At 37.9% G+C, this 26152-nt stretch overlaps 1 protein-coding gene across 3 annotated transcripts in view; it reads right to left on the bottom strand.

The window, feature by feature from the left end:
* rcbtb2 (regulator of chromosome condensation (RCC1) and BTB (POZ) domain containing protein 2) overlaps positions 1 to 26152 on the bottom strand; it is a 35387-nt gene that overhangs the window by 7034 nt on the left and 2201 nt on the right. For 2 of the 3 annotated variants that reach the window (XM_073924284.1, XM_005173365.6), the window contains exons 2-9: positions 25163 to 25294; positions 19640 to 19790; positions 15755 to 15921; positions 13112 to 13270; positions 10468 to 10575; positions 8335 to 8477; positions 7904 to 8094; positions 3856 to 3982 (exon numbers count right to left, since the gene is read on the bottom strand). In XM_073924284.1, coding sequence (XP_073780385.1) covers positions 3856 to 3982; positions 7904 to 8094; positions 8335 to 8477; positions 10468 to 10575; positions 13112 to 13270; positions 15755 to 15921; positions 19640 to 19790; positions 25163 to 25288 — 1172 coding nt within the window. In that variant the 5' untranslated portion in view covers positions 25289 to 25294. Of the gene's footprint in view, positions 1 to 1385; positions 3983 to 7903; positions 8095 to 8334; positions 8478 to 10467; positions 10576 to 13111; positions 13271 to 15754; positions 15922 to 19639; positions 19791 to 25162; positions 25295 to 26152 lie in introns of all 3 variants that reach the window. The other variant, XR_012391199.1, reaches the window with a different exon arrangement.

Raw genomic sequence — 26152 nt, 5'->3', positions numbered from 1 at the left:
CCACACCAATTTGTGGTATCGTTCTCTTTAATAATTGAAGGGAACGTTAAGCCAAAAATATGAGTTTTTTTTCTGTTTAACGCAAAAGAAGATATTTTGAAGAATGCTGGCACCAACTGACTTCCATTACATTACTAAGGATTCAATGGGTGATTCCAGCATTTTTCAAAACATCTTCTTTTGCGTTCAACAGATGAAAAATCTCAAATATGTTGAGAACAGGTGAAAGGTGAGTAAATGATCAATGATAAAAATTATGAATTTTCAATTTAGTGGGAACTAACCCTTTAAGTGCACACTTCCGTTTTGTCACTTGCACTTTAAAAGCTCTTTATATGATACTGAAATTTAAACACACACACACACACACACACACATATATATATATATATATATATATATATATATATATATATATATATATATATATTAGAGCTGCACGATTCTAGCTAAAGTGAGAATCGCGATTTTTTTGCTCAAATTAAAGTTCATGATTTTCTCACGATTTGGTATATGTAAAATAAAGGTATGGTAAAAACAAACATATGACACAACATCGATAATAATATTATGTGTATTATGTGAACTGGTTTCTATAAATAATTATATTCCACTTATAATAATTCTGATGTTGAATTATTATGTTTGAGATATATGCCTGCAATCTGTCATATTAGACAAATTTATTCACTGGTGAAATCAGACATTTGCCATTTTCAGATTATATTCAAGAATATATAGGCTAGAGTAGTTATACTGACATTGTAAACATTTATTTTCATGCATAACTGTGTGTTCGCTATGAAAGAGAAAACATATCAAACGCTTGTCATAATCATAACTCTAAAATGTGATATGATCATTTAAATGAAGTGCACACTTTCGGTTTCATTTTGACTGCTAAGTGAGTGCTTGTTCATACTTCACGCACGGCTCCCAAACGATCACTCTGTGCCACAAACTGAATATTATTTGCAACTGTATTACCTGTTACTCGCAACATATGCAGGTTCTGTTCACTAAAGTAGACGCGCCCTCGTCTATCATTAAGTAGAGCACGCGCGCGCCCTCTCTGTGATAACAGCTGACAGTCAGCAGCTCGTCATGTGTGATTTCCCGATCGCAAAAACATCATTATATTAAGACAAAAATGACATTTTTAGGTGAATTATAACTTATAAATACATTATGTGACTCATTCAACATCATTTGGAGGTGTCAATGTCACTGAGCAACGTGTGTGAAACAATGAAAAGACTCGTGCAGCCGCCTCTTCTTCTCTCCTGAACTTGAAAATATGATTGACAGAATTGTAGAAATGCTGGATTAAGATCGCCTAGGGGGTCGAATCGAGAGCGCGATCGTTTAACGATTAATTGTGCAGCTTAAATATATATATATAGGCTAGTGGGCAGACCTGGACCCCTACTCTTTTTCAAAGGACATCCTGGGATTTTTAACGACCACAGAGAGTCAAGACCTCGGTTTAACGTCTCATCTGAAGGGCGGCGCTCACTGAGCAGTATAGAGTCCCTGTCATTATACTGGAGCATTAGCACCCACATAGACCACAGGTCAGGCGCCCCCTGCTGGCCTCACTAACACCACTTCCGGCAGCCACTTAGCTTTCTTACGTGGTCTCCCATCCAGGTACTGACCGGGCACAGCCCTGCTTAGCTTCAGTGGGCGACCATGTGAGAGTTGCAGAGAGCTAGCTGCCGGCAATCTGTATATAGCACCGGTGTATAGCACATTTATCATGTACGGTCATACACTCAAAGCGCTTTACATCCACTTGAATGATGCGACGGCAGCCACAGGACAACGGTGCCAGTCAGCTCACCACACAACAGCTATTGGTGAAGTGGAGAGTAATCAAGCCAATTCGGTCAATGGGGATGATTGGGAGGCCATGATGGATTACCGGAGGGCACCAGGGTTACTCCCCTGCTCTTTACGAGAAGTACCATAGGATTTTTAATGACCACAGAGAGTCAGAACCTCAGTTTAACGTTCCACCTGAAAGACGGCTCCCACTGACAGTATAGTGTCCCCTTCACTTTACTGGGGCATTAAGACTCACACAGACCACAGGTTGAGCGCCCTTTGCTAGCCTCACTCACATTACTTCCAACAGCAACCTAGTCCTATGTGGTCTCCCATCCAGGTACTGACCAGGCTCAGCCCTGCTTAGCTTCAGTGAGTAACCAGTCTTGGGCTGCAGGGTGATATGGCTGTGGCATAATGTGGTGCAATCATAGAAAATATATGGACGTAGTATCCGTGACGTCACCCATAGGTTTCTAAAGAGCGCAAAAGAAGCCACAAGTAGGTGCGGCCAACCGTCGCCAATTTGTTCGCACGTCATCACACCCACGGCGGGATACCAAACAAGGGCAAAAAGGCGGAGAGTGGGCGGAGCTACAGACACCTGCTGGCATTTAGCTTGGACCTGGTTCAGATACACTTTACTTTGGGAGAACGCTTAATACTTTATCACCTGTGACCCGTTTGTATTCTGACCACTTGTGCTTGGTCGTATACTATATCAATAAAGTGTTTAGACTTGTAAAAACACTGCTGTAATACACAGAGCCACTGAACATTATTCTTATGACGTTTTTCAACAGGAAGAAAACGCGAATTACTTCCAAACACTTCAGATATAGTCTGTGTTAATGTAAGACTATTGATGAAATCCAGCATAACACTGTATGACAACGCTTCAGACGACTGTTCTAGAGCCTACAGCTAATCAATCTGTCAGCTCTAAATATAAATATAAACGATAAATGATCTTAAATAAAACAAATACATGTATAGAGATGGTATATAAGCATATAAACTTTACTCACATGGGAAATGGAGGCCACGTGAATGGTTTGTGAGCACAATTAAGTGCACTCAGCATGCCATGCCATCTAATAATTGTAGGAAACAAGTCCAAAAGGCAGTTGACTGTGTAAAACCACATAAAACAACACAGAAATACGATAAATATGCCGAGTTCAGTGGCTAATCTGCAGGATTCAGCTGAGGTGACGTGACAGCGACAAACGAGACCTAGCTGTCACTCAAGTGGCCACGCCCTTAATTATGCAAACTTAATATAAAGGAAACGGATGAGTTATAAAAAACTTCACCCCCCCTCACAGTTGTCATGAAGGGTAATATTAGCTGTGATAACTAAAATCTTTTTTTTGTACCAGGCTGTAAACACCTTTTTTTCTGCTGTAAAGTTGGCCATTCTAACAGTGGGCTCAATTGAAATTTGCTCTGTTTTGGAGCCAGGAACGGCCAGGACTAGCGGAATTTCGGATGAATTGCAGTTTTAGTTACTTCCATATTGGCTTCCTGAGGGAGAGCGGGAGGTTGCCGCTTGGGTGCAATGCATTATTATTTCTGCTTGTGTATTTTTTAAAGCTTCCTCTTCAGTGTCTTGCCTGTACATGCAGCTCGGCCAGGAGCAAATAAAAACACCTTTCAGCACTGAACTGCTCGGTTCAGATAAAGGAGATATGCTTAAAATGTTAACTGGTGATAGTAGAAACACAATGAGTGGCACGTATGCAACCGTGCATGCATACACAATCAAGCAAGTGTCTGTACATGTTAAAGTCAACAAAGTGCAGCTTCTTGAATTGAACCTATTCGATAAAGACTCTGGAGGGGAAAACACCGATCCTATGTTCAGGTGTTCTTTGCATAACTGAGGTTCTTTTTAAACTTGATGCTATCTCAGGTACACCAGGAAGCTGGATCAAATCCCAAATCCCTTATACTCCATTACCAAAGCAATTAAGAGTGCAGAATGCTTTTAGAGCTCGTGTTGCTCGACTGAAGGTATCAGTTTACCTGATTTTAAGAAGGGCTTTATGCACGTGGATACACTTCCCGTCAACCAGGAACTTGAGGTCAGAGATGTCAGGGCTGTCGAACTCTCGCTTTAGCGACTGGGCAACAGTCAGATAGTCGTCTCCATCTAACGAGCCAAACAAAGTCAGAAAATAATAGATCAATGTTTAAACCGGGTGTGTTTTTTTTATTGCACCACACGGTAAAAACCTGCAGGGTTCCACACAATTCCTTCTAGAAAGTTAGCTCTATTGTTTTTACAATTTTAAGTGGATTGAACATAAAACTATTTCAAGAGTTCATACTTGGATATTGTTTGACAAATGTTTGGCATGCTGTCCCGGGAGAGAACCCTGAGCTCGGAAATAATTGAGCCCAATGGCTCCCGCCTGGTCTAAGCATGTAAGGCAGGAGTCACCAATCTCGGTCCTGGAGGGCCGGTGTCCCTGCAGGGTTTAGCTCCAACTTGTCTCAACACACCAGCCTGGATGTTTCAAGTATACCTAGCAAGACCTTGATTAGCTTGTTCAGGTGTGTTTGATTAAAGTTGGAGCTAAAATCTGCAGGACGCCAGCCCTCCAGGAACAAGCTTGGTGACCACTGATGTAAGGGGAGTACGAGATCAGGTAGTTCTCAAGAGCTCCCCTTGTTAAAGAAAGAAAGAAAGAAAGAAAGAAAGAAGGAAAGAAAGAAAGAAAGAAAGAAAGAAAGAAAGAAAGAAAGAAAGAAAGAAAGAAAGAAAGAAAGAAAGGGTGGATGGGGGGTTTCTTTGTAAAACAAAGATAAGGGAGTGATTTTAGCTTGGCTACTTACAGTGAGTTTGGATTAATCTGATTGGCTAACTAATGATTGTAGATGAGAGACCAGCTGCGGTCAATCATATCACGTGCTCCTCTCGAAATTAGTTTACGAAACTTCACTAAGTTAAACTAAAGTGTAGGTTCAATCAACTCCTATTTAATAAGTAGTTCGAACAAGCAGCTTAGGTCATTTTTTTGGAGTTCAAGCAGTAGAAGTAATAACTTGCTACTTGGAATATACATCGGCTAAAAAGTAGATACTAGCTGACAATAGTCCTGTCGCCCATCCAAGTTTTAGGAATAACAAATAATAACTCAACGTCCAAGGGATCATTTGGTATCAGAAGTTGCTAATATGAAAGGCAAAAGCCTCAAGATGACGCTTATTTTACCAAAATAAAATATGATCATGCCCTGATTTTTAATTATTTAATTAGGACAGTAAGGTCTGACTTTGCCAAGACAGAGGTCTTGTCAACTTAACAGAAAAAATGTCAGATAATCGCAGAGTTCATCAAGATTCTTTAGATTCGTCTTCAATGTCTCCTTCATCTTACCCCAAACATACTCAATAATGTTCATGTTTGGTGACTGGGCTGGCCAATCCTGGAGCACCTTGACTTTGGCTAAAGTATGAGAAGGAACTATATCCTGCTGGAGAATTGTCCTTCTCCAGTGGTTTGTAATGTAATGTGCAGCACGAATGTCTTGATACCTCAGGCTGTTGATGTTGATCATCCACTCTGCAGATCTCTCGCACGCCCCCATACTGAATGTAACCCCAAACCATGATTTTTCCTTTACCAAACTTGACTGATTTCTATGAGAATCTTGGGTCCATGTGGGTTCCAGTAGGTCTTCTGCAGTATTTGTGATGATTGAGATGCAGTTCAATAAATGGTTCATCAGAAAAATCCAACTTCTGCCACTTTTCCAAATAATCAACTAGAAGTCAAGTTATTATTTGTTGAGCTTACAACTGGAATTGACAACAAGACTTTTGTCAGGTAGTGTATGTGGTGTGTGTGTGTGTAATAGAAACAGCATATCTGTAATGACCAATACTTAGCAGTCATTTATGGGAAAAATGAGAAAAACAACACTTTAAACATGTAATTTAAAGTTGTATTACAAGTTTGACTTGTGTTTGTCATATGTGTTTGTATTACACGTATGACTTGGCAGGTAAAACCAAGTTGTCATAGACACTACATACAAACATGGGAGAATAACAAAGTCTGAATCATAATAATAAAAATATAAATTATTCTAATAAATTCTTTTCATTAGTTTAATTGCAACTCATAACTCAATCAATTTCTGCTTGAGTTAATAGTGAAGTAATAATAAATAATAAAAAGGTTTAGTAATATGCAGAGCCCCATACATAACAAAGAAACAAATAAGCAAGTAAAAAAAAACAGTAGTCGAGCTGCGTTCACTTAATTTAAGCTTTAATTAAGTGATTCTCTTTTTTCGTTGTAGTTTTTCCAATGTATTTCATGTGTTTGTCCCTCGTTATGGCATCTTACAGTAATGTGTCATCTAAAATGAGTTAAAATCAGCTAATGATATCAGAATTATTGAACGATACAATATTTATAAATGTTTTTTTACGTAAACCGGATGAGCCAGTTAGGCAAATCAAAACAGTTTGCGGTATGAGTCTGCACAGATCTACAAGCTAACTGAATTAAAGCTTATTTCTGGATGTGCCTGACAGTCATTAAGACTAGTGAGCCAATTTCAAGAAGTATAAATGATCTTTTCATTGTATCAGTGCTCACGTTAGACCAGCAGTACACTGAACTGAGCTAAAACAGCCCTGACATGCTGAGAACTGCCTGTTGAGGCAAATTGCTTTCTGATTTCTTTTGCTTAAAAGTATTAAATCAAATAAAATGTACTGGAAATATAAGAGATATGATGACAGTGGTTCTCTACTCAACAGCAGAACACATGTAACGGTCAGGGTGTCTTTGGTCAAAACAGTTCTTCAGTCAGCTATATTTTACAGACGGTAGCATATTTATTTGAACCACTGCCTCCTATGTAGGCAGGGCAGAAACAAAACATGCATTGATAGCCCTACCCCTAAAAAACTGGAAGCCTCGCCCTAAAGGACTAATAGCCCCACCCGAAAGGACGAATAGCCCCGCCCTAAAGAACTGATAGCCACGCCCTAAACAACTGAAAGCCTCGTCCTAAATAACTGATAGCCCTGCCCTAAATAACTGATAGCCCCGCCCTAAAGAACTGATAGCCACGCCCTAAACAACTGAAAGCCTCGTCCTAAATAACTGATAGCCCCGCCCTAAATAACTGATAGCCTTGCCCTAAATAACTGAAAGCCTCGTCCTAAAGAACTGATAGCCCTGCCCTAAAGAACTGATAGCTCCGCCCTAAAGAACTGATAGCCTCGCCCTAAATAACTGAAAGCCTCGTCCTAAAGAACTGATAGCTCCGACCATAAAGGACTGATAGCCCCACCCTAAATAACTAATAGCCCCGCCCTAAAGAACTGAAAGCCCTGGACAGCCCTGCCTTAAAGGACTGATAGCCCTGCCCTAAAGGACTGATAGCCCCATCCTAAACTAATAGCCCCGCCCTAAACAACTGACAGCCCCGCCCTAAAGGACTGATAGCCCCATCCTAAACTAATAGCCCCGCCCTAAACAACTGACAGCCCTGCCCTAAAGGACTGATAGCCCCATCCTAAACTAATAGCCCTACCCTAAACAACTGACAGCCCCGCCCTAAAGGACTGATAGCTCTGCCCTAAAGAACGAATAGTCCTAACATTTTCCCATCATATAACCCAGGGGTGTCCAAACTCGGTCCTAGAGGGCCAGTGTACGGCATATTTTAGTTCCAACCCCAATTAAACACACCTGAACCAGCTAGTCAAGCTCTTTCTAGGTATACTAGAAACTTTCAAGGAGGTGTGTTGAAGAAAGTTGGAGCTAGACTATGCAGGACAACGGCCCTCCAGGACAGATTTTGGACACCCCTGATATAACCGCACCAGCCTGACATTGCGATTGCGATCTGATTAATCATGCAGCATTACCTCTGAAACACAGACATTTTAAAGACTATTTAAGGCCTAATTTTTACACTATTTATTTATTATTTATATATTTTTACACTTAAATTTGAGGCTTTTTAAGTATCTGCGAACACCCTGAGTAAAGATTAGGAAGTATAATGCCTCGTCCAGGGTAGTTAGCCTGGATGGTGTCTCTTACCCACAGACAGCAGGTGCCAGGTGACGGCTGGTGTGGCGAAGCAGGCGAAGACATCGTCGGTGCTGGTGAAGTGGGTGAGGTGAGGGTACGCCACAGCCTGACCGCGACACTGACCCCACATCAGCACCTGACCGCTCTGAGTTTTGGCTGCTGATGTGTGACTGGTGTGACATGCAGCAACCTCCACCATCCTGCAGGAGACCACAAGCTGCTGTTACCACACGAAACACAGGGATGACCCTTCTGTGTAAATTGACTACCCTTTTGTTATGTTGGGGGCTGATTTTGCCCCATTGACTTGTATTATAATCACATATTTGATTCAAGAGTTCTTGATTGTTTTTGGTTTTCCCAGATGGGAATAGTTAAAATGTGTAATTTTAACTGTTGATCATCAGTTGGCAGCATTAAAGTTTTCAGAAAGGCCTCACCTCTCCTTGTCCATGTTGATGAGGGTGGGCACCGCCTGGTTGCTCTTATTGCCTGTGCCCAGCTGCCCATAAGAGTTCGCTCCCCAAGAGTAAACAAATCCCTCGTCTGTGAGAGCCAGTGTGTGAGCGTATCCACACGCCACCTGCAGACACAAACACACTTCAGGACTGAGAGAAAAACACATGATTTACTGGAGCACCTGTCATCTTTGGTTGATGCATGTGAATGTTTACAATAGTGTGTGGTAATAGAGATGAATGCTCGTGTGGCTGAAAAAGGGCGGATGAATTCCGTTTCAAGACAGCTGGTATTGGCGGTATGATAATTTACCACAAATGGTGGAGCTTCTACAGGATTTTATCACTCTAATATTTTATACGACTCTGTTCTCTTTTGTTTGAGCCTTTGGATAATAAAAAAAGACAAACGATGTGTCTTCTAACTAAAATAAGATGATTTATTAGCTATGTTCCTTACTTCCACTTGGGGATACTCATCCCGAGGCTTCTAGAGATTGCGACCTATGAAGAGATGATTCCAACCATAGAAGACTCCTAGAGGTCTCCATAATCCTGGACAAGGCCGTATCCTGAACAGATGGTATTATGTTCATAAAGGAGTGGAGAGCATAAGATTGATTCCAGAAAGACCCCAGGGACAGACGAGTCTCCACATTGATTCCGCAGGCTAGCCTGAACACCCGCCAATGACTAACTCACACGTTCAGCTTCTGCATGATGGATGTCTCCAGCATCCAGCGCCTAGGCTGCAGCTCTGCAAAAAAAAAGTTTGGCCCAAGGAAAATGGTCGCGCCAAATTGAGCCAGGTTTTTCTCAAGGTTTTTTCCTTCACTTACATCAATTGGTGAAGTTTGTTCCTCGCCACTGTCGCCACTGGCTTGATTGGATTGGGAATTGTTGAGCTGCGCATCAATGGATTTGCTCTTCAGTGTTTGGACTTTCAGCAGTGAAAATAAATCCACACTGAACTGAACTAAACTGAACTGACTCTGTTTCAGTTTACTAGATCTTCTATGTTAAGCTGCTTTGACACAATCTACACTGTAAAAGCGCTATAAAAATAAAGATGAATTGAACTGAATAAAATGGGACTATAAAATAATCGGCAAAACAATTAAAACAGTACAACATTTAGCTATAAAATCTAATTCACACACATATATTAATAATAATATAATTAAAAATGGTAATAATAATAATAATAATATTAATCATTATTATTATGACAATAATCACAAATATAATAATTTTTATTATTATACCACTAACAGTGTTGTTTTGCATTATCCTCAGTAATTACTAAGTAAAATCCTTAAAATATTCATCTATTTTAGTCTAAATATTCATACAATTGCCCATCCATGCTACTGATGTTTTAATTAATGAGTACAGCCAAATGATAAAAGTTTTGAAAGATACTGTGCAAGTTATAGGGTTCCTATTCAATGCACTACTCATTTTGTTTCATTTTTTATGTCGTTTTATTATGTAATCTTTATGACAATTGTACATAAAGATAACCAAGCTATTTAAAGCCATTTTTCACTGCAAACTTCCTGAATCATGACTGATTTTCTTTCTTTACTATTACACTTCCAGCATATAAACAACATTAAATTAAACTACATTTCCCTGCATTACTTATTGTTTTGAGTTAGTAACTACGTTTACATGGACATCAGTAATGGAATTATGTGCCTTAATCTGAATAAGTGAATAATATGATTGCGTTGTTTACATGAGTTGCTTTTTGAATGTTCCTTTCGTGATCTCGTTTGACATGTTTAGCACATTATTCGATTGTGAATTGCATCATCACGCTCTCCAAGTTTCCTCCAGAGCTTCATGTAATTTCGGGCGTTCCATTTTTAATTTGTTGACTTTAACTGCAGTTTGGCACTTTCACTTTCATTCAGGAATATTTCATGCATGCCCCCGTGACAAACAAGATATTGGATGAAAGTATGAAGTGCTGAAAGAGGGTAGTTTTAATGGAATTTCATACTGCAAGTCGTATGGGGAAAAGGCTCTGCATTTTGCAATGCGGATACAACTGTTCGCTACCACTTAATCCCAGAAAACCCTTCAATCTCAGAAGTCCTCTTTGGTCACCTGTATGATGTTGATTCCCTGTAAGGCGGCGATCCGGCAAGGGGTTTGCTGATTGCCGTTGTTGCCCAAACCGAGCTGCCCATTGCAGTTATAACCCCAGCCGTATGTCTGTATATTGAGAGAAAAAAGTATATTATATTACAGTGATGTCTATTTTATTACTCATTCATTCATTCATTCATTTTCATTACGACCCGACCCCGGAAAAGCGGGAGGCAGCAGTCTTAAGAGAGAACCCCAGACTTCCCTCTCCCCATATACTTCCTCTAGCTCCTCCAGGGGGATCCCGAGGCGTTCCCAGTCCAGCTGAATGACATAGTCCGTCCAGCTTGTCCTGGGTCATCCCTAAGGCCCTTCTCCCGGTGGGACATTCCCTAGGAAGGCGTCCAGGAGGCACCCGAAACAGATGCCTGAGCCACCTCAGCTGACTTCTCTCAATGTGAAGGAGCAGCAGCTCTACTCCGAGCTCCTCCAGGGTGACAGAGTTCCTCACCCTATCTACAAGAGTGCGCCCTGCCACCCTGTGAAAGGAAACTCATTTCAGCCACTTGTATCTAAGATCTTGTCCGTTCGGTCATGACCCAAAGCTCATGAGCATAGGTGAGAGTAGGAACGTAGATTGACCGGTAAATCGAGAGCTTTGCCTTTTGGCTCAGGTCTTTCTTTACCACAACAGACCGGTACATCGACTGCATTACTGCAGCCGCTGCACCAATCCACCGGTCAATCTCACGTTCCATCCTTCCTTTACTCGAACAACAAACAAAACCCCAAGATACTTAAACTCCTCCACCAGGGGTAAGAACTTTCCTTCAACCTGGAGATGGCAAACCACCTTTTTCCGGTGGAGCACCATAGCCTCTGACTTGAAGTTGCTGATTTTCATCCCAGCCACGTCAAACTCTGCAGCAAACCACCCCAGTGCATGCTGAAGGTCCATGTTGGATGAAGCCAACAGAACAACATCATCTGCGAATGACAGAGATGAAATCCTGTGGTCACCGAACTGCACACCCTCCAGCCCAAGGCTGCGCTTTGAAATTCTGTCCATAAAAATTATGAACAGAAATGGTGACAAAGGGCAGCCCTGCCGGAGCCCAACATGCACTGGAAACAAGCCTGACTTATTGCGAACCAAACTCCTACTCTGTTCATACAGGGACGAGACAGCCTTTAACAGAGCGCCTCTGAGCCCATACTCCCGGTCGAATGCCTTCTCAAATCCACAAAACACATGTGGACTGGTTGGGCATACTCCCATGAACCCTCGAGCACCCTGGTGAGGGTATAGAGCCGGTCCAGTGTACCACAGCCTGGATGAAAACTGCATTGTTTCTATTTTCTTGTGAACATTTTAAACAAAATGTTATTGCAGTATGCTTGATAGCTTTATTTTAGATGTATCTCTATTTTATAATGTGCACTTTTAGTAAAAGTGCTTTGGAACAATTGTCATAATAATTATCGTGAAAGTGCTATACAAGTTGCTGGTATATTTTGACTAGGCTAAGATATTCCTCTTATATTCCGGTGTTGTCTCGTGTGCAATATTCAGGTAAATTCAAAGCCAAAGGCATATGTGACATTATAAAAATGTTTATTAACAGATTACAACTGAAAAATTCAGAACTCAGACATGCTTATCTTGTTTTAAAGGGGACCCATTTTGCAAACAAATCACTTTTGTAAGGGGTTTAAACACAGTTGTTTGGCAGCAGTATGTGAATATAACCAGCCTTTTTTTTCCAATTGTTTTTACAATCACACTTTGATTGACAATTATTTTTTTGTCAATCAAATCAAACAGCTCCAAAGCTGTCAAAAAGTTTTTAAAACTGTACCTTGAGAACATTTGCAAGTGTTCTCAAGGTGCCTCATGAGTAGGCACAAAATGAACCTGATGGCTGAAAGACACAATCAACACCTGCCACATATCGAAGCATTGAGTAATAGATCATGCCCAAACAGCAGCCAAACATGTCCTGAGCCAAGCATGCTCGCTTCATCACAAAATAAAACACACAATAAATCAAATACATTCGATCATGCCCTGTTACAAACAGCTTAAGTAAAAATGATTACTGAAATTTGAACTCTTTTACAAATATTTTCAGTGTTTTTTTGGTCCAGAGTCTATTTTAAAGACTTGGTTGTGTTTCTAAAAAGCAAAGCAATGTGTTTTCATGCTTTATTTGTAAAAAATCAAATCACGTTATTCTTTTATATATCTAAGGTTAATTATATAAAGCTACTCAGCTAACATGAAAACAACTGTCGTTTTCCTAGATCCTCCGAAAGACCCGCCCTCAAGAGGCTCTGATTGGTCTGCTAACATAATGTGCTGTCATTCATGGATCGGCTCTACGTCACCAGGAAAAGAGCCGTACTTCTATTAGCACGCGCTGTGCCATTGTGTAAACACTGTCAGTCAGAGTAGCTATTAGCCGTATCGGCTTGTGCCTGAATCATGTAGCCGCATGTTTATATGACCGTCATCTTTACTGTATGCATGTTTTAATAAAACTGATAACATAATTGCCTTCATTGAAAGTTCGAAACATGTAAAAATACCCTGTCTCTTTTGCTGAAATAAATCACAGACTTTTCATTTTTGGGCGAACCATATCCTTTAATGAAAACACACCTCTCCATTGTCCAGGACGGCCATAGAGCAGAGCTGTCCGCAGGCGATGTTCACCACCACCTTGTTCTGCAGGCAGCTGCTGACCCGCCGAGGAGTGGGCTGATTGGCTGTGGATCCAGAGCCCACCTGACCCGAGTTGTTGTAGCCCCAGGCGTATACCTGCACACGAGAGAGAACAAGAGATCAATGCTAAAATCATTAAAGGGCAACTATTATGCAAAAATCACTTTTATAAGGGCCCATCCGCCTCAAGGTTGGACGTGTTGTGTGTTCAGAGATGCTCTTCTGCAGACCTCGGTTGTAACGAGGGCTTATTTGAGTTACTGTTGCCTTTCTAATAGCTGGAACCAGTCTGGCCATTCTCCTCATACCTCCGGCATCAACAAGGCATTTGCGCCCACAGAACTGCCGAGCACTGGTTATTTCCTCTTTTTTGGGCCATTTTCTGTAAACCTTAGAGATGGTTGTGCGTGTAAGTCTCAGTAGATCAGCTGTTTCTGAAATACTCAGACCAGCCCGTCTGGCACCAACAACCATGCCACGTTCAAAGTCACCTAAATCCCCTTTCTTCCCCATTCTGATGCTCGGTTTGAACTGCAGCAGATCGTCTTGACCATGTCTACATGCCTAAATACATTGAGTTGCTGCCATGTGATTGGCTGATTAGAAATGTGTGTTAACGAGGAGTCAGACAGGTGTATCTAATGAAGTGGCCAATGATTGTACATATGTAAAGCCACGATACACCTGTCTAACTTCTCTTTAATGTAAGTTTCTAATCTGCCAATCACATGGCAGCAACAGAATGCATATAAATATATATGCATGTATGTGTGTGTGTGTGTGTGCATGCATGTTAGTCAGTTCTAACCATAGACTTTCAAATATATGGACGTAGTATCCGTGACGTCACCCATAGGTTTCTTAAGAGCGCAAAAGAAGCCACAAGTAGGCGCGGCCAACCGTCGCCATTTTGTTCGCGCGCCATCACACCCACGGAGGGATACCAAACAAGGGCAAAGAGGCGGAGAGTAAGCGAAGCTACAGACACCTGCTGGCATTTTGCTTGGACCTGGTTCAGACACACTTTACTTTGGGAGAACGCTTAATACTTTATCACCTGTGACTCGTTTGTATTCTGACCACTTGTGCTAGCTTGTATACTATATCAATAAAGTGTTTAGTCTTTTAAAAACACACTGCTGTAATACATTGAGCCACTAAACATTGTTATTATGACGTTTTTTAACAGGAGGAAAACGCAAATTACTTCCAAACACTTCAGATATAGTCTGTGTTAATGTAAGACCATTGATGAAATCCAGGATAACACTGTATGACAACGCTTCAGATGACTGTTCTAGAGCCTACAGCTAATCAATCTGTCAGCTCTAAATATAAATATAAACAATAAATGATCTTAAATAAAACAAATACATGTATAGAGATGGTATTTATGTATATAACTTTACTCACATGGGAAACGGAGGCCACGTGAATGGTTTGTGAGCACAATTAAGTGCACTCAGCATGCCATGCCATCTAATAATTGTAGGAAACAAGTCCGAAAGGCAGTTGACTGTGTAAAGCCACATAAAACAACACAGAAATATGATAAATATGCCGAGTTCAGTGGCTAAACTGCAGGAATCAGCTGAGGTGACGTGACGGCGACCAACGAGACCTAGCTGTCACTCAAGTGGCCACTCCCCTAATTATGCAAACTTAATATAAAGGAAACGGATGAATTATAAAAAACTTCACCCCCCTCACATATCATGAAGGGTAATATTAGCTGTATGAACCAAAATCTTTTTTTGTACCAGGCTGTAAACACCTTTTTTTCTGCTGTAAAGTTGGCCATTCTAACAGTGGGCTCAATTGAAATTTGCTCTGTTTTGGAGCCAGGAGCGGCCAGGACTAGCGGAATTTCTGATGAATTGCAGTTTTAGTTACTTCCGTATTGGCTTCCTGAGGGAGAGCGGGAGGTTGCCGCTTGGTTCTAACTCCTCTAGATCAATGGGGGAAGATCATTTCACTGTGGTGAGCTTTGAACTGAAGGCATTAGGTCTAAGGAAGATTGTCTTGCTCTTTGTCTAGCTTTTTTATCGACAATCAGACTTTCACTTTCTCTGAATGTTTTATATTTTGCTCCAGGAGACCCAGAAGTCCCGTAACTCATTCAGGATATGCATTAGGGCTTCTTCTACCGTAATATACCTGAAACCTGTTTTAGGGGAATTGTGAGACAAAAACAAACATCTGCTTAGTGTGGTGTTGAACATGATTGTTTATGCCTGTTCAGTAAAATCAGGATTAATTTGCTTTAATGTGAAAGAAAACTAAATCTACTAAAATGTTCTGTCCTTTTCTTATTAAGTACTGTACTTTAAGTTCCGCAGAAAAACTTCCTTTTAGTCCTGTTCCAACTAGTAATTTTAAAGAACCTTATTTTCCTCATGACCAAAGAAGATAGTTTGTTTAGTAAATGCGCCTCCTGAACTATAATACAAGTAGAGACACGTTTACTCCCCAATGTCTTTTGATCAAGAAACATGAGAAACTTTTTCCAAGGTAAGTTGTGTAAAGCACTTTGTTCAACATCTATTTTGTCATTTTAGAGTGATGAAACATCTCCTTTACCTCTCCATCTGTGGTAAGGGCTATGGTGTGGTGAGAACCGCAGGAAACCTCCGTCACCCGCTTCCCAATGAGGTTGGTGGAAACCAGTGCGGGCGTCAGGCCGTGATTGGTGGTGCCGTTTCCCAGTTGACTGTAGCCGTTGTGACCCCAGGCATAAACCTCTCCATCTACAGACACGCAAAACACACAGAATCATCATCTTATCTGGAACAAGTTATATACAAGAATCAGAGAGTGAAATGCAATACCTTTTACCATACATTTTAAAGGTGCAGTATGTAAGTTTGACACCCAGTGGTCGAACTAGGTATTGCACGCCGGGTTCAAAACACACGCAAGGGCAGGTTGTTAAATCGATGACACCAACAGGAGAGTGCCTGACTATCAAGCCTAAAGGCTGATCTAAGATGGATTTAAAACGTGTTATAAAAAATAAAACGGCACATTCTAGAAGGAGTATTTTCCATATTAAAAGGAGTTTTGTTCAAATCAACACCTCAAATTGATATATTAGAAACAGCTTATATTCTCGCAGCTGAACAACAGAAAACTGACAATGATCAGCGCAGGGACACCTCATATGCTTTAGTCAATGTTAAATGTGAGTTTGAATGCCATTTTACACTATATTTATTGCCATACTACTGAAAGCAGCAGCAGATAGTTCACCTCAAATCTGGAAAATAAACCATTTGAAACTGAATTTTAGAGCTGTGACTCTGTAAACCAACACATATCAGTGATTCAGCATCTACATTTAATAATGTTAGAGCAGTTTAATATGTATTAACTAGATTATAAACCTTACCATTTCGCTGGAGTGCAGTGAGCGCACTATTCTGTGCTTCTGAATGGCTGTATTTACATTTCTGTCGTGCTGCGTCTAGTTCAAACATCCAAATTGTTTATCACTGCAATTCTTGTCATGTAGCATGTTGTTAGGACACACACCTAATGTTTACGTTCGTAATATTTATATTATTTGCTAATTAATAACCTCATGGGGAACTCTGAATTTGAGTCGTATTTTAGAGGCTGCTACTGCCCACCGAAAGTCGCATTTCGGTCGTGGACGCACATTTTCAGAGCCTTCCTGAGTAAATGATTGAAATACGGTGTTTTTCAAGAAGACAACCGCGGTGTTAAGATATAATTGGCTAAACTGGCATTGGCCGAGTTAAAAGAACCAAAACAAAGACAGACATTCTGGCACGCAACACACATTTTTAGAGCAGAATATCTCACTTCAGCATTGTTTTTCGGATAAAAAAGAATGTTCACTTAGCATGTTTCTCAAACATCTGCAAACGTGGTATTTTTACGCTTTAGTAGACTCAAAAATTTACATAAAGCCCCTTTAAGACCTCATCGCCACTTTATGTTTCAACCAAGCAAATAGGCCACAATTTAACTTACATTTACTAAAGACTGATTGTTAGAAACTAATTCTAAACTAGGGCGACGCGGTGGCGCAGTAGTTAGCGTTGTCGCCTCACAGCAAGAAGGTCACTGGTTCGAGCCTCGGCTGGGTCAGTTGGCATTTCTGTGTGGAGTTTGCATGTTATCCCCGCGTTCGTGTGGGTTTCCTCCGGGTGCTCCGGTTTCCCCCACAGTCCAAAGACATGCAGTACAGGTAAAATTGTCCGTAGTGTATGTGTGTACAGCTGGAATGGCATCCGCTGCGTAAAACATATGCTGGATTATTCTGCTGTGGCGACCCTGGATTAATAAAGGGACTAAGCCGAAAAGAAAATGAATGAATGAATGAATGAATGATCCTAAACTAAAACATTACTCTCATATTGAATAAAAATGCTAATCCACCAGGTGGCCGCTATAGAACAGCAGGAATAACAGTGCTTCCTTGGTTACTGCAGTAAATAAAGCAACATGGTGTCAAACCTAGCAGGATTTGATCATTTTCATAACCTACACAGCATCCCAATATTCGCAGAATAAATTTAGATAAACTTTAGCATACTGATACAAATATTAACACCTTGTAAAGAAGCATTTATTACTACTTTTTAAGGGCCTTAAATTTCTCTGAACTCACTTATCAACTTTTAAGTCCCCGCAGACACCCTGTTGAATAAAAAGTCTTCTGAATAGTGTCAAACAAAAGTAACAAACGGAGTAAATAAAACTAAACTTAAACATGACCACATGTGATTTGATCAAAGACACAGGCCTAATGCTGACCATCTGACATCTGCTGTGGCTCAATGTTTACCTCAGTGGAAAATGAAGCATTGTACGTTAATCAGATGGAGAAAAAATGTGTTTCTCCAAAACTATAAGTTGCAACAGATGTAAAATATTTCTCACGTTGAGTTATCAAAACACAAAAAAAAGCAGTAGAAACATTAATAGCAATCCTGGTAGGTGTCCTACTTTGACTCTCTTTACAAGATGTACGATAACTTCCAGGTTTCTCAAGAATGTGTTTGTGAAGTTTCAGCTCACAACACATCGGGCCCTATCATAAACCCGGCGCAATAAGTCGCAAGACGTGTTTGCCCCGATGTTATGATGTTTTCAACCACGTTGTTTAAATAGCAAATCCATTTGCTCCACTTTGTGGACTCATGAGTGTTTCGGTCTAGAAAAAAAGGTGTGTTAAGGCGCAATGTTGGCACGTTGCTAAATTAGACTGTTCAATAGATAAGCTGAGAGCAGGTCTAAAGTCCAGCGCAGAGCGCGGTAGTTGTGCGCCTTGATTACACATTGCTTAATACACACAGGATGAAGAGCAATACACAAATATCTTTACAAATGAAAAATAAAGGATTAAAATATTACAAAAATTATTATTTTCTAGCCTGCATAAATATAAAAACCATCGCCATCATGTCCTCTTCATCTCAGGGGGCTTTTTCAGTTTATTCATGACAATTTGCTTTTGTATAATGTTATTATTATTAGCAGTATTATTTATTATATTCATATTTATATTTGTTTTATTAAAAACAAGCTTAGATTTGTCCACCTGTCAGGTTTTGGACCATATGGAGCACAGCATGTGTGTTTCGATATAAGTTGTTTGACCACACTTCTTTGTTATTGTTCATTTATTCGTTTGTATTAGAACTGAATTTAGAAATAGTTTTGAAACAAATCTTTGCACTTAACAAACAAAATTAATTATGTAGGCTGATGGATGTCTGTGCGTACAACACCGCTTCCTTATCTACGAAAGAGAAAAAGAGAAAGTCAAAGTAAAGGCTGAATGAAGGAGGCTCATTCTTTATCCTTGCACTGCAGATGCTCTGTTTAACTGTTTTCTCGCTAGTGAAACGTTCAGTTTTTCCACTTACAAAGGTCCCCATGTAAATAGCAAATGCAACGACGCAACTGACTCTTATAGGGAATGGGAGATGAGACTCTGATTGGTTTATTCTCAAAATAGACCTATAACTCATTAAGAGAATAAGCTCAACCCTGTTAGACCATGCACCGAGGTGAAGTGCGTATTTTCCCGTCCTTAAAATAGCAAAAGTGGATTGGGACACACCCTAAATGCTTTTGCGCCCTGCGTTTTAGACTTTGCTCCTAGATCATTAAAATAGAGCCCATCATAACTCAGTTTTTAGCTAAAAACATGTTTGTGTGTGTTCTTTAAATGCAAATGAGCTACTGCTCTCACTCCCATTCAAGAGGGCAGAGACTTTACAGCTTGTGCCTCCACAACAAACAAAACACCTAAATGCGTTTTTAGAGCCTTGTCAGTTCATCTTTTTATGCTTGAGATACTGTTGCCATAAATAAAATAGTCGATATATATACCGTAAGATCAGAATAACAGAAAATAACAGTTTTAAAACCTTGACTTTTCCAAACCGCAGTAAACCTTGAAACCAGTCATTGTCCCATGCCTAGTCTGACCTGCAGTGGCGATGACCACGTGTGGACCAGTGCCGTAGCTCAAAGAGATGATCTTCTTCCCACACAAGATGTCGATCCGCCTGGGCTCTATGGTGCTCTGAGTGTCCCCCAGACCTAGACAACCACTGCAGTTTGTGCCCAGAGCAAACACCTGCACACAGACACACAAACACGAGAGTTTAGCTGCTGCACAAGAACTTACTTTTTATTATGTTTACATGCAGTTAAAGTCAGAATTATTCACCCTCCTATAATTTTTTGGTCTTTTTCAAATATTTCCCAAATGATGTTGAACAGATTCCAGAATTTTTCACAGTATTTCCTATAATATTTTTTTCTTCAGGAGAAAGACTTTTTTTGTTTTATTTCGGCTAGAATAAAAGCAGTTTTTTATTTTTTTAAACTTATTTTAAGGTCAATATTATTAGCCCCCTTGAACAATATTTTTTGATAGTCTACAGAACAAACCACTGTTATACAATGACTAGTCTAACTACCCAAACTTGCCTAATTAACCTAGTTAATACTTTAAATGTCATCTTTAAGCTGAATACTAGTATGTTGAACAATATCTAGTCAAATATTATGCGCTGTCACTATGGCAAAAATAAAATAAATCAGTTATTAGAAGTTATTAGAGTTATTAGTTATTATGTTTAGAAATTTGTTGAAAAAAAATCTTCTTTCCGTTAAACATAAATTGGGGGGGGGGGAATATACAGGAGTGATAAAGCACATCAAGAGGTTATTGCATAATAAAGCCTGACAGGTTTATTGGCAGACCAAAGCAAGGTGGAGCACTGTTGTATAAGCCCAAACAAACTATCCTGGGGTGCATTTCCCAAAACCATCGTTAGCCAAAGATGGTTGCAAGTTACATCATTACAAAAAAAGTTTGTTGATTTGCCATTTCCCAAATCCATTGTTCCAACAAACATTCACAAACTGCATCGCGAACTTGTGCATTTGCAACTACACCTCTGGAGCTATAGCTAGAAACATAGTTCCTGGCTGTGCGCTATTCCCAGTCTTCCCCCTTATGCCCTATTCATTTAGAACATTCTAACATTAAAACTTGGTATGATTAAAAATAAAAAAGCATTAAGGTCATCTCTCTTAGGTGTAATTTGCTTTCAAAGTATTTTTACAGTTCAGTTTTAGCAATCTTCATGTTTACAGTTGTGCTCCCTTTGCAGGGCACTTCGAAAAAATTGATGTCATTTAGAGCACAGCCTCATGGCGAAAGCTATAGGTGACCTATTTTTTAAAAGCAGCATTTATTTTACGTCTCCAAAGCTTGTGAAAACAAAAAAACACAGCATACGTTAAAGCTTTTAATTTATAGTAGATTATTTATTAAGTATCTGTACTGTAAATGACATGGGCCTGTTGGGTAGAACATTTCTGCAGTGGTTTGCATGTGTCAAATTGTAAAAATACACTTTTACATTTTTTTTTAAGTAAATAAACAATATCCTACTTAATAATAGTAATAATAATAATAATAGTAATAATAATAATTATAATAATAACAATAATAATAATAATAATAATAATAATAATAATAATTAATCATCATTCATATTATTATTAAAGTAGGATTTTTTCATTTTCTATTAATGAATATTAAATGTAATTTTTTTATTAAATAGCCTCATTATTTATTTATTTATATAATGTTGTAAGTGATTTTATGCTTTATAATAGAATATGTAATATTCTCAATAATATTTGTAAAGGAAACACAGGCCCTATATGTGCCATTTACATATATTTCAATTAACATGGAAAGTGAGTGCATGTTTTTACCAAAACTAATATTGGATTTTATTTTAAATGCGTGTAAAACAATATAATTTGCCCAAAGTTACTCCACCCCGTTTAGAGCATCATTATGGGCGTTTTGCATTACAACTAACGTGGTTCAAACGATGGATCTGCGACAGAGAAACTACCGGTTTTGGGAAACACTTGTCACTAAATCATTCTTTTCCCAACCGATGCATCGTACTACGATAGTTTAGCTGCAAGTTACATCGTTGTTTGGGAAACGCACCCCTAAACGTACTTTATCCCTCTTATTACCATAGCAATTGAACAAAACATCAATGGTGAAAACTAATGGCTGACGGCTGCTTCTCACTCAGTGCTGTCTATGCTAACGAGGACAGATCATCACTAGTGGGCGGGGCTTTCCCCCTCTAATGACATTAACAAAAGGAGAACACCACTCAAAGTGTTACTGCAGACTGAAGAAATGTAACATTAGATGCAGGTTATTTTCACACACTATTTCCACACAACTGTGTTTAAACCCCTTATAAAAGTGATAGGTCCCCTTTAAAAGCTCTAAACTCCCAAACGTGACCCCAAACCTGTTTACACAGTGCACTTAAACAGCATACTTATTCTGTGTTTCAGCGTTTGATCTCTGCTAATGTGATACCTCTCTGGGTGTTTTTTTTTTTTTTTTGGGTCATATATCTATAAAGCTATAAGATGAAAGAATAGCAAACAGAGCTAAAAAAGGAAGTGTTCAGGGTTCAGGATGTGCACCAGAGCTCCTCTCAGGAAGCAAAACAAGGCTTTTGTTAGCATTACACGCCTAAATATAGCCTCGCTCGATCTGCTTATCACTGACCTAAGATCACTCAGGCTTTGTCACAGTCTCTGCGCTATCAGGGTTTATGTGCTGGACTTTTTCTTTTCGTATTACAATTCTGAAGCAGGAAATATTTTCACAAATTCCACCAATGAAGACAATAAAATAAAAAAATTATATATATACATTATATATATATATATATATATATATATATATATATATATATATATATATATATATATATATACATATACATATACATATATATACATATATATATGTATATATATATATATATGTATATATATGTATATATGTGTGTATATATATATATATATATATATATATATATATATATATATATATATATATATATATATATATATATATATATATATATATACATATATATATATATATTTCAATCAGATTCTATTTAAATGAATAATTTCAAATCATAAAAGTGCATTTCACTAATATAAATTATTTTCATGTTATTAGAAGAAATTCATTCAATCATTCATTTCCGGCTTAGTCTCTTTATTAATCTGAGGTCGCCACAGCAGAATGAACCGCCAACTTATCCACCATATGTTTTACGCAGCGGATGCTCTTCCAGCTGCAACCAATTACTGGGAAACACTCATATACACTCATTCACACACATACACTACAACTAATTTAGCTTACCCAGTTCACCTTCGGTACATGTTTTTGGACTTGTGAGGGAAACTGGGGCACCCAGAAAAACCCCACGCTAACACGTGGAATAAATATTTCAAATTTTAGTGAACTATGTGGTCTTGTTCAGCCATTTCCGATTAATTAATTTTGTTGTTTTTTATCAATTGCAATGTTTTTAATAATGAGCACATGGAAAACATAAACATAATCTATTAGAAATGTTTGACAATTCACCAAAGTAAAATCTTACTGAAAGCCATTTTTTCTGACACATCAAGCTAAAATTTTAAATGTTTTGTTAAACATGCATTTCCTATTAAAGTTTTTAGCAAGTCCTTTTTAGCAATATCTTAAATATCAAACAGGTCTTTTCTCAAAAAATGCAGATTATAAATAGATTACATCAAATTATATTTTAAAGATGAACTTCAAGTGAAAGATATATATATTTATAATGTACCGTTCAAAAGATATCAGTAAGGTCAGTAAGAAAAATAAATATGAAAAATGTATATTTTTATATGAATATCTTTCTTTAAAAATCAGTCTGTTATATATTAAACAACACATTATATTGCATAACTCTGCATTGTCCTCAAAACATTTGTCAGCGTAAAAAAAAAAATTAAATGTATATGATAAAATGCCAATAATTTGAAATATATATATATATATATATATATCATATTTTTAATAGGAAGCTATACAATAATATAGTTGTGCATATACATTAGATTAGTCAGTACCGAAGCCAAATTCTGGAGCTTATCTAACAAAATAATTTACGATAATGTTCCAAAAACTAGTACACCCAAATTTATATGTTAAAAACATTAAATACAAATTTTAAAAAAAGGAAAAACCAAAAGAAGCATTTTAAATTTTGTGGATTTTTGTAGGATGTAATTTTTTTATATTTTACTTGAATTCAATTGATTATCTTTCAATTTCTAAACATGTTTGGTGACTAAAATATTTATTAACAAATATATCCGTTTAATAAATCTGTTTTGTTTAACTTTGTGGTCACTGAAAACTGGATTCAAATATTCATTTACAAAATATGGTGTACTTAATTATTCTGAGCACTATACATATATATATATATATATATATATATATATATATATATATATATATATATATATATATATATATATATTTATTTAAAAATCTCATTGTATATAATACATAAATATTATAAAATATCTTTATTATAACACTTAAAATACTATAAATGGCTATAAATTAATATTTCAAAATATTAAACTATACCAAAAACATTTTTAGTTTCATTTGTAATAATATTCCATGAAAAATGGATTAAAATATTAATTTTCAATATGGGGTGTGCTCAATTATGCTGAGCACTACACACACACACACACACACACACACACACACACACACACACACACACACACACACACACACACACACACACACACACACATACACATACACATACACACATATATATATATACATAAACCTCAATGTATATAACACATAAATATTATAAAATATCTTTATTATAACACTTAAAAATTACTATAAATGGCTATAAATTTGTATTTCAAAATGTTAAACTATACCAAAAACATTATTAGTTTAATTACTTGTAGTGAACCTATTCTTTCCAAAAACGTCAAATTCTCCAAAACTCTAAACTTAAAATTCAATTTCGTATTTGGAATTATCAATAAAGGTAAAATAAGTCTCCTAATTTTAATTTCTAACCATATGAATCGCACAAAATCTGCATTTTTACGGATGTTTCTGTTTACATGTTTTATTACATGTGTTTATGCATTAATATTCTCAAAATAACTTTTTTTAATAAAATTTTCAAGTGAGCTGGTTCGTTTAAGCTTTATGTGGAAATATTTTTCATGTGTGTGAAGAAACTATTTGCTGAGATCCCAGAACATTTGCTGACCCCAGAGGGTTCATAACAATGAAGCTGCAGAAACTGTCATAAAAACACATCTGGTCCAATCCCCTCCCCCAGAGAATCCTCAGTCTATACCGATCGATGATTGGCTCCTGTACTAGAAGGCGGGGCTTAATTCACCATATTGACAGTTACACTTTTCCCCATTCAAAACTATATGAGTGACACGTCTTGTGTTTTCTATAGTCTTCAATTCCACTCCCTAATTATTATTTACCTTAATTATCATTATTCAGCTAGAATGTGTTCTCATTTACAGTGTGTTTGAGTGTGTCTGTACCTCATCATTGACAGTAACATAGATGGCCTCATTGGCAGCACTGCCAAACACACAGGCCTGACGGATGAGCCGTAGTTCCTCAGGGGGCAGGAGGGCGAACACCGGCCACTTCCCCACGTCCAGCATACTACTCTGTGAACAAAATCATTTCCAAAACATTAACTGCGTCTGAAGAGACCAAATTTAATTTGCTGTTTGAAGTTCAACAAGACATTAATGCATCAGAATAAAATCATATACGTAGCACATGTAATCATGCATAAGCGTCAAACACAAAAAAAAAATAAGTGCATGGATAGGTGACAAGACTTTTGTCAGGTAGTGTACATGTTTTACAGAAAACACCCCCAATTAAAGCTGCACAATATATTGTGTAATCATCGATATTGCAATATATCTGCAATGTCCTATCAGGATTAGTAGACAATCAAGCACAACCATTCAGAACATGAACATTTGTGGAATTACTGCAAATTGTATCCACAATACAGTGAAAGTTAATTATCTGCATGTGTTTTTAAAGCCTGTTTGAGTATTTTAAGCAGGTTTAAAGCATCCGGGTGCAAGAAAATGTACTTTTTGTAGCTTTAACAACAACTAATTGTATTAAATTATTTAAATAATGAAGACTATAGCGTCATTTTAAATTTGATTATTTAATTCCTGTACCTGAATACTAATTGACTACCCTTAAAAACATTAAAGTCAAACTGATGGAATTCTATTCATATCACAATATATATCACAAACAAAAGAGATATTTAAATAACATTAGTTTATACGCTCAAAAATAATGGCAGAATTATTTATAATAAAGATAATCTAATGGCATATTAAAGACTAAATAAATCTTTTTAGATTTTTTTTATTTAATATGAATGAACACTTTTTTTACACTTAAATAAGTACAGATGAGTACATACTCTCATTTTCACATGCTATGATGAAATATTACTTTATATTTCGACATCCTATTTCCACAATTGTGTT

The sequence above is a fragment of the Danio rerio genome, chromosome 15 (assembly GCF_049306965.1).
Source record: "Danio rerio strain Tuebingen ecotype United States chromosome 15, GRCz12tu, whole genome shotgun sequence".
Classification (NCBI taxonomy): Eukaryota; Metazoa; Chordata; class Actinopteri; order Cypriniformes; family Danionidae; genus Danio; species Danio rerio.
The sequence above is the reverse complement of the archived record's forward strand: the minus strand, read 5'-3'. Positions and strand labels throughout refer to the sequence as shown.